The 13,465-nt window shown below is 37.7% G+C and overlaps 2 protein-coding genes and 1 pseudogene across 2 annotated transcripts; 1 reads left to right on the forward strand and 2 right to left on the reverse strand.

The window, feature by feature from the left end:
- Nucleotides 1-4,368: 4,368 nt before the first annotated feature.
- Nucleotides 4,369-6,128, reverse strand: LOC147792398 (glycosyl hydrolase 5 family protein-like). The gene is made up of 3 exons (XM_087124577.1): nt 5,553-6,128; nt 4,880-5,480; nt 4,369-4,802 (listed from the first exon to the last, which is right to left on the reverse strand). The coding sequence occupies exons 1-3, from the start codon at nt 6,126-6,128 to the stop codon at nt 4,369-4,371; spliced, it is 1,611 nt and encodes a 536-aa protein (XP_086980703.1).
- A 2,830-nt stretch (nt 6,129-8,958) lies between these two features.
- LOC147792399 (uncharacterized) lies at nt 8,959-9,501 on the forward strand. Its single transcript, XM_087124470.1, has one exon. It carries the CDS (start codon nt 8,959-8,961, stop codon nt 9,499-9,501), a length of 543 nt encoding a protein of 180 aa, XP_086980596.1.
- Nucleotides 9,502-9,932: 431 nt separating this feature from the next.
- Nucleotides 9,933-10,547, reverse strand: LOC147792400 (secreted RxLR effector protein 161 pseudogene; annotated as a pseudogene).
- Nucleotides 10,548-13,465: the final 2,918 nt, after the last annotated feature.

Here is a 13,465-nt window from a genome sequence, read left to right on the forward strand (position 1 = left end):
AACATGCATGCTTGCCACATAATCCCAAACATTTGAGTGGAATTTTAAGTGTCAAAATTTGGTGATCTCAAGTTTGCATGAACATGCAAACTTGACTCTTTAAATAGAGTGATCATGATACTTGAAAATAAAATTCTTCATCTTGATGAAAAAACCTTGAAACAAACACTCTCTTTCACATATACAAAATCCCTCCCAAGTTTAGTCACTCACCGGATTCCACAATCCCGTTCTAAGGCCGGAGGATAGTGGAGAAGACACTAGTGGTGGTTCGAAACCGGTTCGTGAGGCAAAAGGAGTTTGAACTACAAAAGGTTAGTATTTAAACCCATTAAGTTTTAATACTTATGAACATGCTAGTTATTTACAATAATTGATGTTCTAAAAGTGCCTAAGATCCAAAATGCTTCCGCATGTGTTATATTAACACCAACAGATCTTTGGCATGTAACCAGTGCTCTGATACCAAATGACAGAAAACACACATACGAGGAAGTGATTTTTGCACAATAACGTTATTCTCTAAGAGAGACAATACTTAGAAAATAAACAAAACCAAGTTACTTATTTTATTCAACTTGTTACACAGTACATATATAGACAGAAAGAAAAACTAACTTCTTACAATCTCAGCCACACATTAATAACTGCTAATAACTTCCCTTGATCTTATCCACAAATACTAAAACTGACATAATTTAAAATACAAACAACAAATACGAATGAATTACGGTTAATACAAGATTGAATAAACTAACAGATCCAGCATTAATGGAGAGGAGCAAGTTCTGAAAGTCGAAGGACGAACGAAAATAAGTAATGGAGGAAGAGGAACTTACAGGGGCAGAGGACGCGGAAGAGGAAGATCAACTTTCAACAAAGCAATGGTTGAATGTTATAGGTGTCATGACTTAGCTCATTTTAATTATGAATGTTCAAAGATGAATAAGGAATTGAATTATGCAGAGCTGGAAGAAGAGGATGAAATGCTGTTAATGGCTCATATGTTAAGACATGAAGCAAAAAGGAGTGATGCTTGGTTCTTAGATTCGGGTTGCTCAAACCATATGTGTGCAAGTGAAGGTATGTTTTCCAGCTTAGACAAGACATTTTCCCACATTGAAAAACTTGGAAATAATACAGGTAGGAAAGTTATGGGAAAGGGTGCAGTGAAATTAACTTTGCATGGGGTTCGTTGCACTATTAGTAATGTGTATTGGGTACCTGAACTAAAAAATAATCTCTTGAGCGTTGGACAACTACAAGAAAAAAGGAGTAGCAGTGCTGTTTGAAGATGGTGTATGTAGCATTTATCATCCACAAAAAGGAAAAATAGCAGAGTCAATTATGATCGCAAATCGGCAGTTTATTTTGGGTGCTGAACCATCTACCACAACAAATGAAGAAAGATGCCTCCAAGTTTCAAATACGGACCAGTCAACACTTTGGCACCATCGATATGGTCATCTCGGCTACAAAGGCTTGTGCACCTTGAAACACAAAAACAAGGTGAAAGGCCTTCCGCAAATTGGGGCTCCAAACCCCACCTGTGAGGCATGTATGAAAGGCAAGCAACATCGGAACTCCATTTCAAAAAATGGGTAAATGGAGAGCAACGGAAAAATTAGACTGGGGGAAAACATTGAAATAGATAAGAACACAGCGGAAGGAGGAGGAATAACAGAGGAAACGACTGAACCGGTTGCTGAAACAATTGAACCAGTTGCTGAAAACGGAGAAAGAAAAATCACGGAAGAAACGACTGAATCGGTTGCTGAAACAATTGAACAAGTTGCTGAAAACAATTTTTCCAGTAACCGTCGCACCAGATTTGACAGTAAGGGAGGGGAGAAATCGACATCCACCTGTATGGTTAACAGATTCCGGTGAAGGCTATGAGAAAAAGGGAAGTGAGGAGATGGTGTACAAACTCCAAAAGGCTCTCTACGGATTAAAACAAGCACCTAGAACCTGGTTTGGTCGAATAGAATCCTACTTCATCAAGGAAGGATTCAAAAGCAGTTCCAGTGAGCAAACACTCTTCATCAAGAGGAAGGGAGGTAAAATTCTTATCGTAAGCATTTACGTTGATGATTTTTTATTTACTGGAGACCAGATGAAGAACTATTGGACGAGTTTAAACGTTCCTTGAAGAAAGAGTTTGATATGACTGACTTAGGTCAGATGAAATTTTTTCTTGGAATAGAGGTAATACAAAGATTAGATGGTATTTTCACATGTCAAAGAAAGTAGGCTGTTGAAGTTTTAAATCGACTTGGCATAGAGAATTACAATTCTGTTTGTAATCCCACTGTTCCAGGAAAGAAAATTGGCAAAGATGAAAATGGTGCAAAAGTATATGTAACTTTGTATAAACAAATAGTGGGAAGTCTGATGTATCTCACAACTACTCGTCTTGATCTCATGCTTGCTGTAAGTTTGATTAGTCGTTTTATGGCATGTCCAACACAACAACATTTTGCAGCAGGTAAAACTGTTTTAAGGTACTTGAAAGGTACGGTAGATTATGGTGTATTTTATAAAAAAGGAGGAGTCGGTGATTTGACTGGATCGACTGGTAGTGACTGTGCCGGAGACATGGAAGAAAGCAAGAGTACTTCAGGCCATGTGCTTGTGATTAGTGGAGGAGCAGTAGCTTGGTTTTCTCGTAAGCAGCCTATAGTCACTTATGAACCAGAGAAGCTGAGTTCGTTGCTGCTAGTTCTTGTGCATGTCAAGATGTTTGGATGAGGAGGATATACTCAAAGAGATTGGTCACTCTCAAATAGAAGGAACAAAGCTAATGTGTGTAATACTTCAACTATTAAGCTATCCAAAAATTCAGTTCTACACGGACGTTCCAAACACATAAGAAAGCATTTCGGAAGTTGCGTGAAGAACTTAGCGTGCAGAGTTTTTCTGACTTGAACTAATTCTTGACAAAGAAGAATAAGTTCACGGGAGAAATGGTGAGAAGAATTTGATTAGATGAAAAAGAGTTAAGAGTATTTTTAGGAATTTAGTTTAAATATTTATCAGATTTGTTTACCAGATTTGTTTCCATTTCGAAGATTTGTGGATAGAAACGTTTCTATGTAGGGTTATTTGTAAGGCTATAAAAGCCAAGTTCACTTTTCAATAATATTATCACCTCAAACTTCAATTGTTTATGTTTTTGGCTTTGTTACGTCAAAACCAGTACTTGTCACTTCTACCTTCCCACAATGGCAAACTCACTCTCTCTAATTTCTTTAATCTATTTTTCTTTGTTCGGGGGGCAACGAGGCTGAGAATCGGTTCATGAGCTGCTTTTTGGCTCGAATTGCCGGGAAGGATATTGATTGGGGCTTGTGGGCGTTCCAAGGAAGTTATATGTACAGACGGTGTAATGAAGATCCTGAGTGAAAGTTTTGGTGTTATGGACCACTCTTGGACTAAAGATAGTACCCCCGTCACTTAAACAAATGCTTCCACTTATCAAGAGAGTGAATCAAGGTTAATTTGTTGCTTCTCAATCTAACCGTGCATTATAACAAATCAAACCTTTATATATTTCTTTGGTTAGAATTTGAAACTAAAGCTCTTTTCTTGCGGATCCAAATTCTAAAGCACCAATATCATACATAATGCTGCATCCCGTATCAGGGCAATGTGTCAAATCCGAGGACAAAGGAGGAGTTGAACTCGGCGATTGTGCCACTCCGAAGCAATGGAACCATAGTGGAGATGGAAGTCCCGATGAAGTTGTTGTCAAACGGGCAGGGTTTGAAATCCGTCAGAGATGGAAAAGCACCGGTGGTATCCGACGAATGCTCTGGCGATGGAAGCAATTGGACGGTGGCTTCGAAAGCAAATCTCCAATTGGCCAACAAAATTGGCGAAGACAATTTTTGTTTGGAGAAGGAATCTGATACTATAGTTGTTGTGAAGAAATGCATTTGCTTTAGAGACGAGGGAAGTTGCACCGATGATCCTCAACCCCAATGGTTCAAACTTGTTCCAACAAATGTTGCTTAGTCTATTAATTAGTTTAAAATAGAAATTTAGAATTTGGTCCAATATACTAGTAGTTGTTGGAATTTGAATTTAGGGTTGGCATGAAAGTTTTGAAAATGCCGGAGTCATATTAGGGTTGTCGATTTTATGCTTAAATTCGCAGTTAAATGGTCAATAATTATTTTTCTATTATTTATTATATGTCCAATCTTTTATACGATCATTATTGTTGGTATTATTTTTCATATATGTTTGTACGATAAATAAAATCGGTTATAGTCAAGCACGAGCATGAATAGAATTAGAGATAAAATAGGGGCCAATTCAAAGTCGGACATGTCATATATTTATTCTTCCCAATACATAAGCAACTCACAACGTGTTGGTTTCAACGAGTTCAAACCATTGACTTTGGGTGTCTTGGAGGCAATTTGGAGCACCATCAGTGCAAATACATGAGTTTGTCACAATATTTGAAGAATTAGAGCTTTCAACCTGCAAGCAAAGACTCTTCCCATCTTGAGTTACGGTGGCCAAATGAAGCTTAGTGTTTGAAATGGCTCTCCAAGAACTCTGAGGGCCGAAGCAATCCGTTGAGAGAGATGGCATAAGGCCTTCTCTGCTTGTCTTTAAGCATAAACCAGTGCTTGACATCCTAATTGGAGTGCTATCATTGTCATGAGTCCATCGACTTGAGATGGAGCAATTACCCATGAAAATATCTTTGTTGTCATTTGAGACTTGGATGCATTGGCCACTTTGTGGATGATATATAACATACGAGAACGATGCATTGGAATTTGGATCTGTGCACCGTAAAAAAATGTCTTATACACTTGTTATAGATCCATATATTCAAAATCGTTAATATATTTATACTTACCTTGCAACATAGTCTGCAATAGTTGAAACTTCTGGACAAAGTTAGGATTTTTAATTTGAGTCCAATTGGAGTCGAGAACTCCAAAAGTTTCTGCCGGCCCTGCTTGACCTTCCCTGTAATAATAGCTACCTTGCCAAGTCCATAATGCCCAATCTAAATCTTCTTGTGCAAGATGAGCTGTGAAGCAACTCATGAACCGATTTTCTGCATCGTTAACCTCTCTCTGATCGTACCCATATTCGCTGACAAACAAAGGAAATGGGTTTGGTCCTTCTCTAACAAATTCAGCATGGTCTACAAAGCCATCGATAATATTTGCACAAATATTATTTAGTGGCTGGTTTATAAATTTACTCTCTTGATCTCCACTGAACGAATACAAGTGCACCTCAAAAACCAACTTGTTGTCTAAGGTGCTTACATTCAAGGGCTTCTCTTTTAAGCATCGAAGATCATTATCAAAATTTAGGCCCGAAACAATCACCAAAACATTTGGGTTAATGTTGTGGATTGTTGTTACTCCTTGAGTAACATAATTGTTCCAATCATTTGCATTTTCATTGGTTCCTCGTATCTCGTTTCGTAGGCTCATTCCAACCACCTAAATGTCATAACAAAAGAATGTGAGAATTTAGTTTCAAGAGTGTGAGAATTTTCCTTAATTTGTACGTACCGTTGATTTCTTGGAAAAGCGTTGAGCAACTAAGCTAAGACCTTGTAGCCATTCTTGAGGGTCAAAATAGCGGTCTCCAAAAAATCCATTGCCATCGTCAAGAGAGCAACACCATCTTGGCTGACTCATATGGTTGTCGGCAATCACCATTAAACCACTCTCTCCAAGCACATCAACAACAGCTTCATAGGCTTCAGCAATAGTCTTGTTCAACACAAAAGGATTATATTGAGCCAATCCGGCTTTTGCTTGCTCTAAATCGAGGAGGTCAAAATTCTCTTCAACTGTCCTATTTGCATAACGAGTGAACATTTGAGTTGCATACGTGAGTCGTACACAATTAAACCTCAACTTGATTGCCTCATCTGCCAGCTCTTTTAATGGCCTGTGGTTGAGACCTTCTATTAGCATGCTCTGTGTGTGGGAAGGCCAATTCACGCACACAAGCTTCACTCGACGCCCTGTTGTCGAATCAACGATCCACCTTCCTTTTGTTGACAACGGTAAAGAATAAACAGAAGGAGATAAAAACACAAACAATGCTAGAAAAAGAACAACTTGAAAAGCTCTTCCCATTTTTTCTTCTCTTTTATGAATCGGGGTGAGAGAAGCATAGCCCAAAGGTTACTTATATATCTCATTAATAGGTTGAAATTTGTTCAAAAGATCAAAGATCGATGTAACGGTGAAACTCCTTCCATTTTTTTCTTAATTCAGTTGCTTTGTTAATAAATTGTGTTTCTAACTTTGATAATTTGTTGAGTAATAAGCAAATATTTCTAACAAAGCTAGCAACGTTCATACATATCTTGCCCACAGAACCAATATTTTAACATTATGGCCCCTTTTTCTTAAATAAAACTCGAAGCTTGTTCCAGTCTCAAATTAAAAATTAAAATAGTAGCTAACTACGTTTATGATAAGTTCTTATATAATACCCCTACTACATTTTTTGAGTTGGGGACATTTTTCCACCTAATAATTCACAAATACATAAAATTATTTTAATAAAAATAGAATAGTTAACATCTTAATTATCTAATTTTAAAAAATGTAATCAAATTATTGAAAATATTTTATTTATACACTTTTCATACAATACTATGCATTTATTAATTTATATATATATATATTTATATATATATATATATATATATATATATATATATATATATATATATATATATATTCTAGGAGAGAAAGTAGAATATTCTGAACATTGAATTTTTATGTCGCATATTTAGAAGGTCCAAAGCATACAATAAATAAATTCAGATTGCTTTGTCTTTTTGACCGTAAACAATTCGACGTGTAGTTTTGCTATTCGATGTGTAGTTTGGTAAGAACTTATATTATGAGCCTCCATGCCCACGCTTGGAAAATGTCACCTTTTGAATTTGATTGTGTGGAAGGAGAAAAAATGAGGTCTATAATTTTATGTCCCCACTGATAAAAAAATAAATTGCCCATCTGACCTTTTTTTTTCAAACAAATTCTCTTTCTTTTTTCTTGATGGCGGGTTAAAAAGTCACGTCATTAAACTCAGGCCAACTTTTGAAGGGACGAGCCATTACACCGAACTGGTTTTGGATTAGTGGATCATTCTAAAATGTTTGATCAAGCTTTTAGGGTCGACCAAAATTGTAACGCGTCATGTCTAGGATAGATCAAGATTTGTAATGCAGATTCGATACCTAATGGCTCTAAATCTTGGACATGAGCCGTTACAAATTGTATTAGGGCAGTATCTCTCCCAGTATGATGTGGTTTCAAAACGAACTAATGTGAAAGTTGGTAGGTATGTGACACCCGAGCAAATGAGGGGTACATGACTGAACCCAAACCACTTCCAAACGAGAGGTATCCTGAGGATATGATAGCCAAGAAATACTTTAGAACATGGATAGTCACTCCATATACCAATAAGGTTCATTTTCCTTTTCGATAGCTCAATTATAAGAACTTCATGGTTAGGTATGTTTTGCATGGAGCAATTCTATGATGCACGTAACCTGTGGAGAATTTTTCTAGGATGCATGTGAATATGGAAAAGACATGCCGGAAGAACTCGAGTTAGTTCGCGAGAATAGCTTTCACTCTTAGAAACAAAGAGTAGGTAACCTGACCATGTCAAATCCTAGACATGAGTCGTTACAAAGGTTTGGGAGTCACACTCACTCATGGTCAAACAAATTCACTCTTGATCCAACGTACAAATATAGTTACATAAGCAAAGTAAAAAGTGATATAATCCAAAAAATGTATAAACAACCTACGTACCATAATTAAAATTTTTAATACTCCTAGTAATTAAACACTACAAACTTAGTAGCCATTTGGTTTCAAATTCCTCCCATAATTCTTCATTAATCAGAAATTTTGTACATGCTTGTCACAATCTTCCCTTTGAGTCATTTGGGTTTTAGTATTGAAAGTAGATGAGTAGTTCATTTTAACCTCAAACCTTTTCTTGATGAATCCAATTATTTTGACCCTTCCTGGCATTTCCGTGTGGCTACTGATATTCAAACCTCCCGACTTCAAATCCTCCATCAAACTCAGACCCTCATCCATTTCCTCCGCCTCGGTCTCCACCGTCACACTCATCGTCATCGTGTCCTTTGCCTTCGTCAATCCGCCGGCGTCTCCCCTTCTCCGATCACCTCGCCGTGGTAGTAAATCACCATCGTGGCTTTTGAGTATTTGAACGATGCGACATTAGGATTCCGCACGAAGACACTAGCCACAACGAGTATGCCACCGTCTGAGAAGGAAGAACGGTGAGTTTTAAATGATTATTAAGAAAATTAGATGAAAACCCAATTAAGCGTTAGATTTTGACTTAGTAATAACTCAGGAAAACCTAAACAATCGTAGTGTCAAGTTATGATATTATTGAATACTCAACCTGGCTTTTACAACTTTACAAATAACAATAGAAATATTAACTATATGACAAATAATTAAACTAAATACCAAACAATACTCTTAAAACAACCCTTCGCCCCTCTCTTTCTACTCCCTATAAACACAACCTTCGTACCACTTCATGTTCGAAGAATTTGATTAGATCAAAGAAGAGTTAGAGTATTTTTATGGGGTTAGTTTAAATATTTGATTTGTTTACCAAATTTGTTTACAAGATTTTTGTTTCCAAGATTTGTGGTTAGTTTCTATTTAGGGTTATTTGTGAGACTACGAAAGCCAAGTTCAATATTCAATAATATTATCACTTCCAGCTTCAATTGTTTATGTTTCTGGCTTAGTTGTGTCAAAACCTAGCAATTGGTATCATAGCCCCAATTTTTTAGTGATCAAATAGAGAGAGTATGAGTGAAGACAAAGTTTTAACGAAGATCCCTCACTTCGATGGTCACTTTGATCATTTTAGTGATGGAGTGAGCTGATGGAATATTTGCTCAGAGCAAAAGGTCTATGGAGTGTGGCGGAGATTGGTTTCTCAGGTCAAGAGGAAGGAACAATGTTGACTGAGGCACAAAAGGGCCACCTTGATGATGCTAGACTCAAAGATCACCAAGTAAAGCATTACCTCTTCCAGGCAATTTATCGAGCTGTCTTTGAGCAAATCTTGGATCGTCGCACAGCCAAGATTGTTTGGGACTCAATGAAACGAAAATTTTGTGGAAACCAAAAAGTGAAGATATCTCTTCTTAATGCATTAAGGAGAGAATTTGAGATCCTAGAGATGAAGAATGATAAAAGCATCAAAGATTATTTTTTAAGAGTGATGATAACCTCCAACAAGATGAGAAGCAGTGGAGAAGATATGCCAGACAAGAAAATTGTAGAAAAAATTATGCGTACCCTGACTGAAAAATTTAAGTATGTTGTAGTATCCATGGAGGAATCCAAAGATACTGATAACATGTCCATTGATGAATTACAAAGTTCATTGGTGGTGCATGAACAAAAATTGCGAAGATCCTGACAGAAAACACACGTACGAGGAAGTGAGTTTTGCACAATAACGTAATTCTCTAAGAGAGACAATACTTAGAAAATAAACAAAACCAACTTACTTATTTTATTCAACTTGTTACACAGTATATATACAGACAGAGAGAAAAACTAACTTCTTACAATCTTAGCCACACATTAATAACTGCTAATAACTTCCCTTGATCTTATCCACAAATACTAAAACTGACATAATTTAAAATACAAAAAGCAAATACAAATGAATTACGGTTAATACAAGATTAAATAAACTAACAAATCATCCCCTTAATCTTGTATTTCGATCTTCACATTCTTACATTCTTCAAACCAATTCTTTCTCGAAGCTCCACAAATTTTTGTCGTCCTATTGGCTTCGTAAGTATATCAGCCAATTAATCCTCAGTTTTTACATGATCCACTTCAATCTCCTTTTTGCACACATTCACGAATGAAATGGAACCTCATGTCTATATGTTTGCTGCGATCATGATGAACTGGTTTTTTCGCTAATGCTATAGCAGACTTGTTATCGATATTTAAACGAACTGGATTTACTTCCTTCCCATGCAATTCCTTCAGTAAACGTCCTAACCACATTCCTTGACAAGCAGCTGACGTCGCCGCAATATACTCCGCTTCAAAGGATGAAAGTGCCACCATCTTTTGTTTCTTTGAAGTCCATGTGATTGGATTGCCATATAAGAAAAACAATGTCCCCGTAGTGCTCTTTCGATCATCTATATCTCCAGCAAGATCACTATCACTATATCCGATTAATCGATTTTCTACTTGCTTTGCCTTAACATAATGACATCCAATATCAATGGTTCCTTTCACGTACCTGAGTATTTGCTTCACAGCTTCCATATGAACCATGGTCGGAGCTTCCATATAACGACTCATAACTCCAACGGAATATGATAAGTCAGGTCGTGTGTTCACTAAATAACGAAGACTTCCGATAATACTCTTGTAAAGAGTGGAATCCACAGATCGACAATTACTCGCTTTGCTTAGCTTTGTTCTCGGCTCCATAGGAAAACATGACACGGATTACAATCCATCATTCCAAGTTTTGCCAAAAGCTTTGCCGCATAACTCGACTGAGATTACCTGATTCCATCGAAGTCTTGTTTAACTTCTATTCCCAAATAATAAGGCAGGAATCCTAAATCACTCATTTCAAACAACTTCTTCATTTGTTGGTTGAAGCTCAAAATATCATCCTTGCTCGACCCGACAATAATTAAATCATCAACATAAACTCCAACTATCTGAATTTTATTTTCTTTCCAACGTGTATACACAGCATGCTCTAAAGGACACTTTTGAAATCCAAGAGACTTTAAGAAATTATCCAGTTTTGCATTCCAGGCACGAGGTGCTTGACGTAAGCCATACAATGCTTTCCTAAGTCGTAAAACATTCCCTTCTCGACCTTCCACAGCAAATTCTTCTGGTAGTTCTACATAAACCTCTTCCTTCAACTCACCATTAAGAAACGCTGACTTGACATCCATATGATGAATCTCCCAACTCTCCTGCGCTGCTATAGCAATCAAGACTCGCACTGTTTCAAGCCTTGCAACAGGTGCAAATACCTCATCAAAATCCACTCCATATTTCTCGACAAAACCCTTTGCGACTAAACGGGCTTTATACCTCACGATCTCCCCATTCGAATTTCTATTCAACTTATATACCCATTTCAACCCGATTGCTCGATGTCCCTTTGGTAGTTTTGCGAACTCTCACGTGCCATTTTTTTCAATAACAGACAAATCTTCTAGCATTGCTTGCTGCCATTTTTCATTATCTCTTGCTTCCATATATGAATTTGGCTCCTCAAGTGAAAGAAAACACATCCCAGCTTCTTCATTCAACTCAATAGAATCAGAGTAAATTTCTCTTAACGATCGAAATTTTCTTGGACTAGATGAGACGTATGAATCGTCTCCTATTGATAAATCATTTGCTGGTGATGAATCGTCTCCCAATAGAGTCCCTGATGATTCTCCCCGCTCTTCTAAAATGTCCTCGTCCTTCACATAGACCTGAGGATCATAATGAACAGCGAATTTACCACCTTCCTTCTTATTTTCTTCCAATTGTTGCACATCCCATTTATATTCTTCTTCTTCTAGAAACTTGACGTCTCGGCTGATATGAAGTCTTTTCGCTTTAGGATCATACAAACGATAAGCTTTTGAACCTGCTTCATATCCCACGAAAATCATTGGCACACTTCGGTCTTGTAATTTGGTTAAATTTGGTGTTGTATTTCTTCCATACGCCAGGCTTTTGAACACTCTAAAATGCTCTACATTAGGCTTTCTTCCTCTCCATTTCTCATGAGGAGTTGCTTCAATTACACTCTTCGTTGGGGATCTATTGAGGATTTAGACAGCTGTCTTCACTGCCTCTGCCCAGAAATGCATCGGCAAATTTTTGCACTTCAACATGCTTCGCACCATTGCAATAACCGTTTGGTTTCGTCGTTCAACCACACCATTTTGTTGCGGAGAATAGGGTTCTGTTAAATATCTTTTAATCCCACTGCTCTCACAATATTCTTTGAACTCAATACTTGTAAATTCTCCACCTCTATCAGTTCTAAGCGCTTGCAATTTCTTTCCGGATTCAGCTTCAATTTTATTTTAAACACGTTTGGATCCCAAGAATGCATCAGATTTATTTTTGAGCAATTCAATCCACATATATCTACTAAAATCATCTACCAACAGCAAAAAGAATTTATTACCTCCATGAGTTGTTGGAGTAATTGGACCACACAAATCGCCATGCACCAATTGTAGAACACTAACGGCTCGAAAATTCGCTTGTTGTGGGAATGGTGTTCTTCGTTGTTTAGTGATTACACAACTATCACAAACTTGTTCGATCCTTTCAACGTGCGGAATTCCTTTCACCATTTGTTTCGTAGACAGGTTTCCTAAAGCCTCAAAATTCAAATGCCCATATCTAGCATGCCACAACCAAGAATCTTCAGACAACTTACCAAGTAGACATGTTGGTTTCGTTGTTTTTAGGCTAATTGTATATAGCCTATTTCGTGACCGCTTCACTTTTGCCAAGAACTCCTTTGCCTTTGCGAAAATGACAAGTAAACCATGTTCGATCTCAACTTTACAGCCCTGTTCATCCAATTGTCCTAAACTTATAATGTTACTTTTAAGTTTAGGAATGAATTATACATCGGAAAGGATACAGTGATCTCCATTTTCACATTGCAGCATCACGTCTCCACGTCCTTTTATCTCTACAAGTGATCGGTCTCCGAACTTCACCGTGCCGGTCACTGACTCGTTCAATTCCGAGAACCAACTTCGACAACCAGTCATATGATTGCTGGCTCCCGTATCTAGGAACCAAGTGTTGTTTTTCTTGTCAATTTCTTCCGGGACAACCTTCTCTTCATAAAGAGCCATCTCCGTCAACTCTGGTGAACCGAGAGTTCGGACTTCACAAACCTGTGCTATAAGTAAGACTGGCTCATCCTCATCACCTTGCATCTCAGTCAAGTGCGCCTGATCCTCCCTTTTCTTCGATCTACAGTGGGATGCATAATGGCCAATCTTTTGACAATTATAACATTTCACCTTCCGACATTCTGAGGCATAGTGGCCTAGGCCTTGACAATTGTAGCATTTTACCTTGCTCTTGTCACTCTTCTTCTCTTGATGTAACGAGTCGTTTCCACGTCCATGACCTCTCCCTCTCCAGCGACCACTGCGACCTCGCCCTCGGCTATGGCCTCCATTGTCGCTACGTTTTTTCTTGAAAGTTGAACTTTCACCTTTGCCTTTCGATTCTTTTGCTTTCCATTCTCCTTTTGTAAATAAGACATGCTCAGCATTCTCTTTGTTGCCACCGATCCGTTCCTCGTATGCTTTAAGACGGCCGATGACTTCCTCCATGGTCATCACATTTAA

The sequence above is a fragment of the Cucurbita pepo genome, chromosome 6 (assembly GCF_057944985.1).
Source record: "Cucurbita pepo subsp. pepo isolate OVF chromosome 6, ASM5794498v1, whole genome shotgun sequence".
Taxonomy (NCBI): domain Eukaryota; kingdom Viridiplantae; phylum Streptophyta; class Magnoliopsida; order Cucurbitales; family Cucurbitaceae; genus Cucurbita; species Cucurbita pepo.

Coding starts and splice junctions, on each gene's coding strand:
- LOC147792398 (XM_087124577.1), bottom strand. CDS start 6,128: ATGGGAAGAGCTTTTCAAGTTGTTCTTTTTCTAGCATTGTTTGTGTTT. Junction 5,481..5,552: donor GCTTTTCCAAGAAATCAACG/GTACGTACAAAT, acceptor TATGACATTTAG/GTGGTTGGAATGAGCCTACG. Junction 4,803..4,879: donor ATTGCAGACTATGTTGCAAG/GTAAGTATAAAT, acceptor TACGGTGCACAG/ATCCAAATTCCAATGCATCG.
- LOC147792399 (XM_087124470.1), top strand. CDS start 8,959: ATGGAATATTTGCTCAGAGCAAAAGGTCTATGGAGTGTGGCGGAGATT.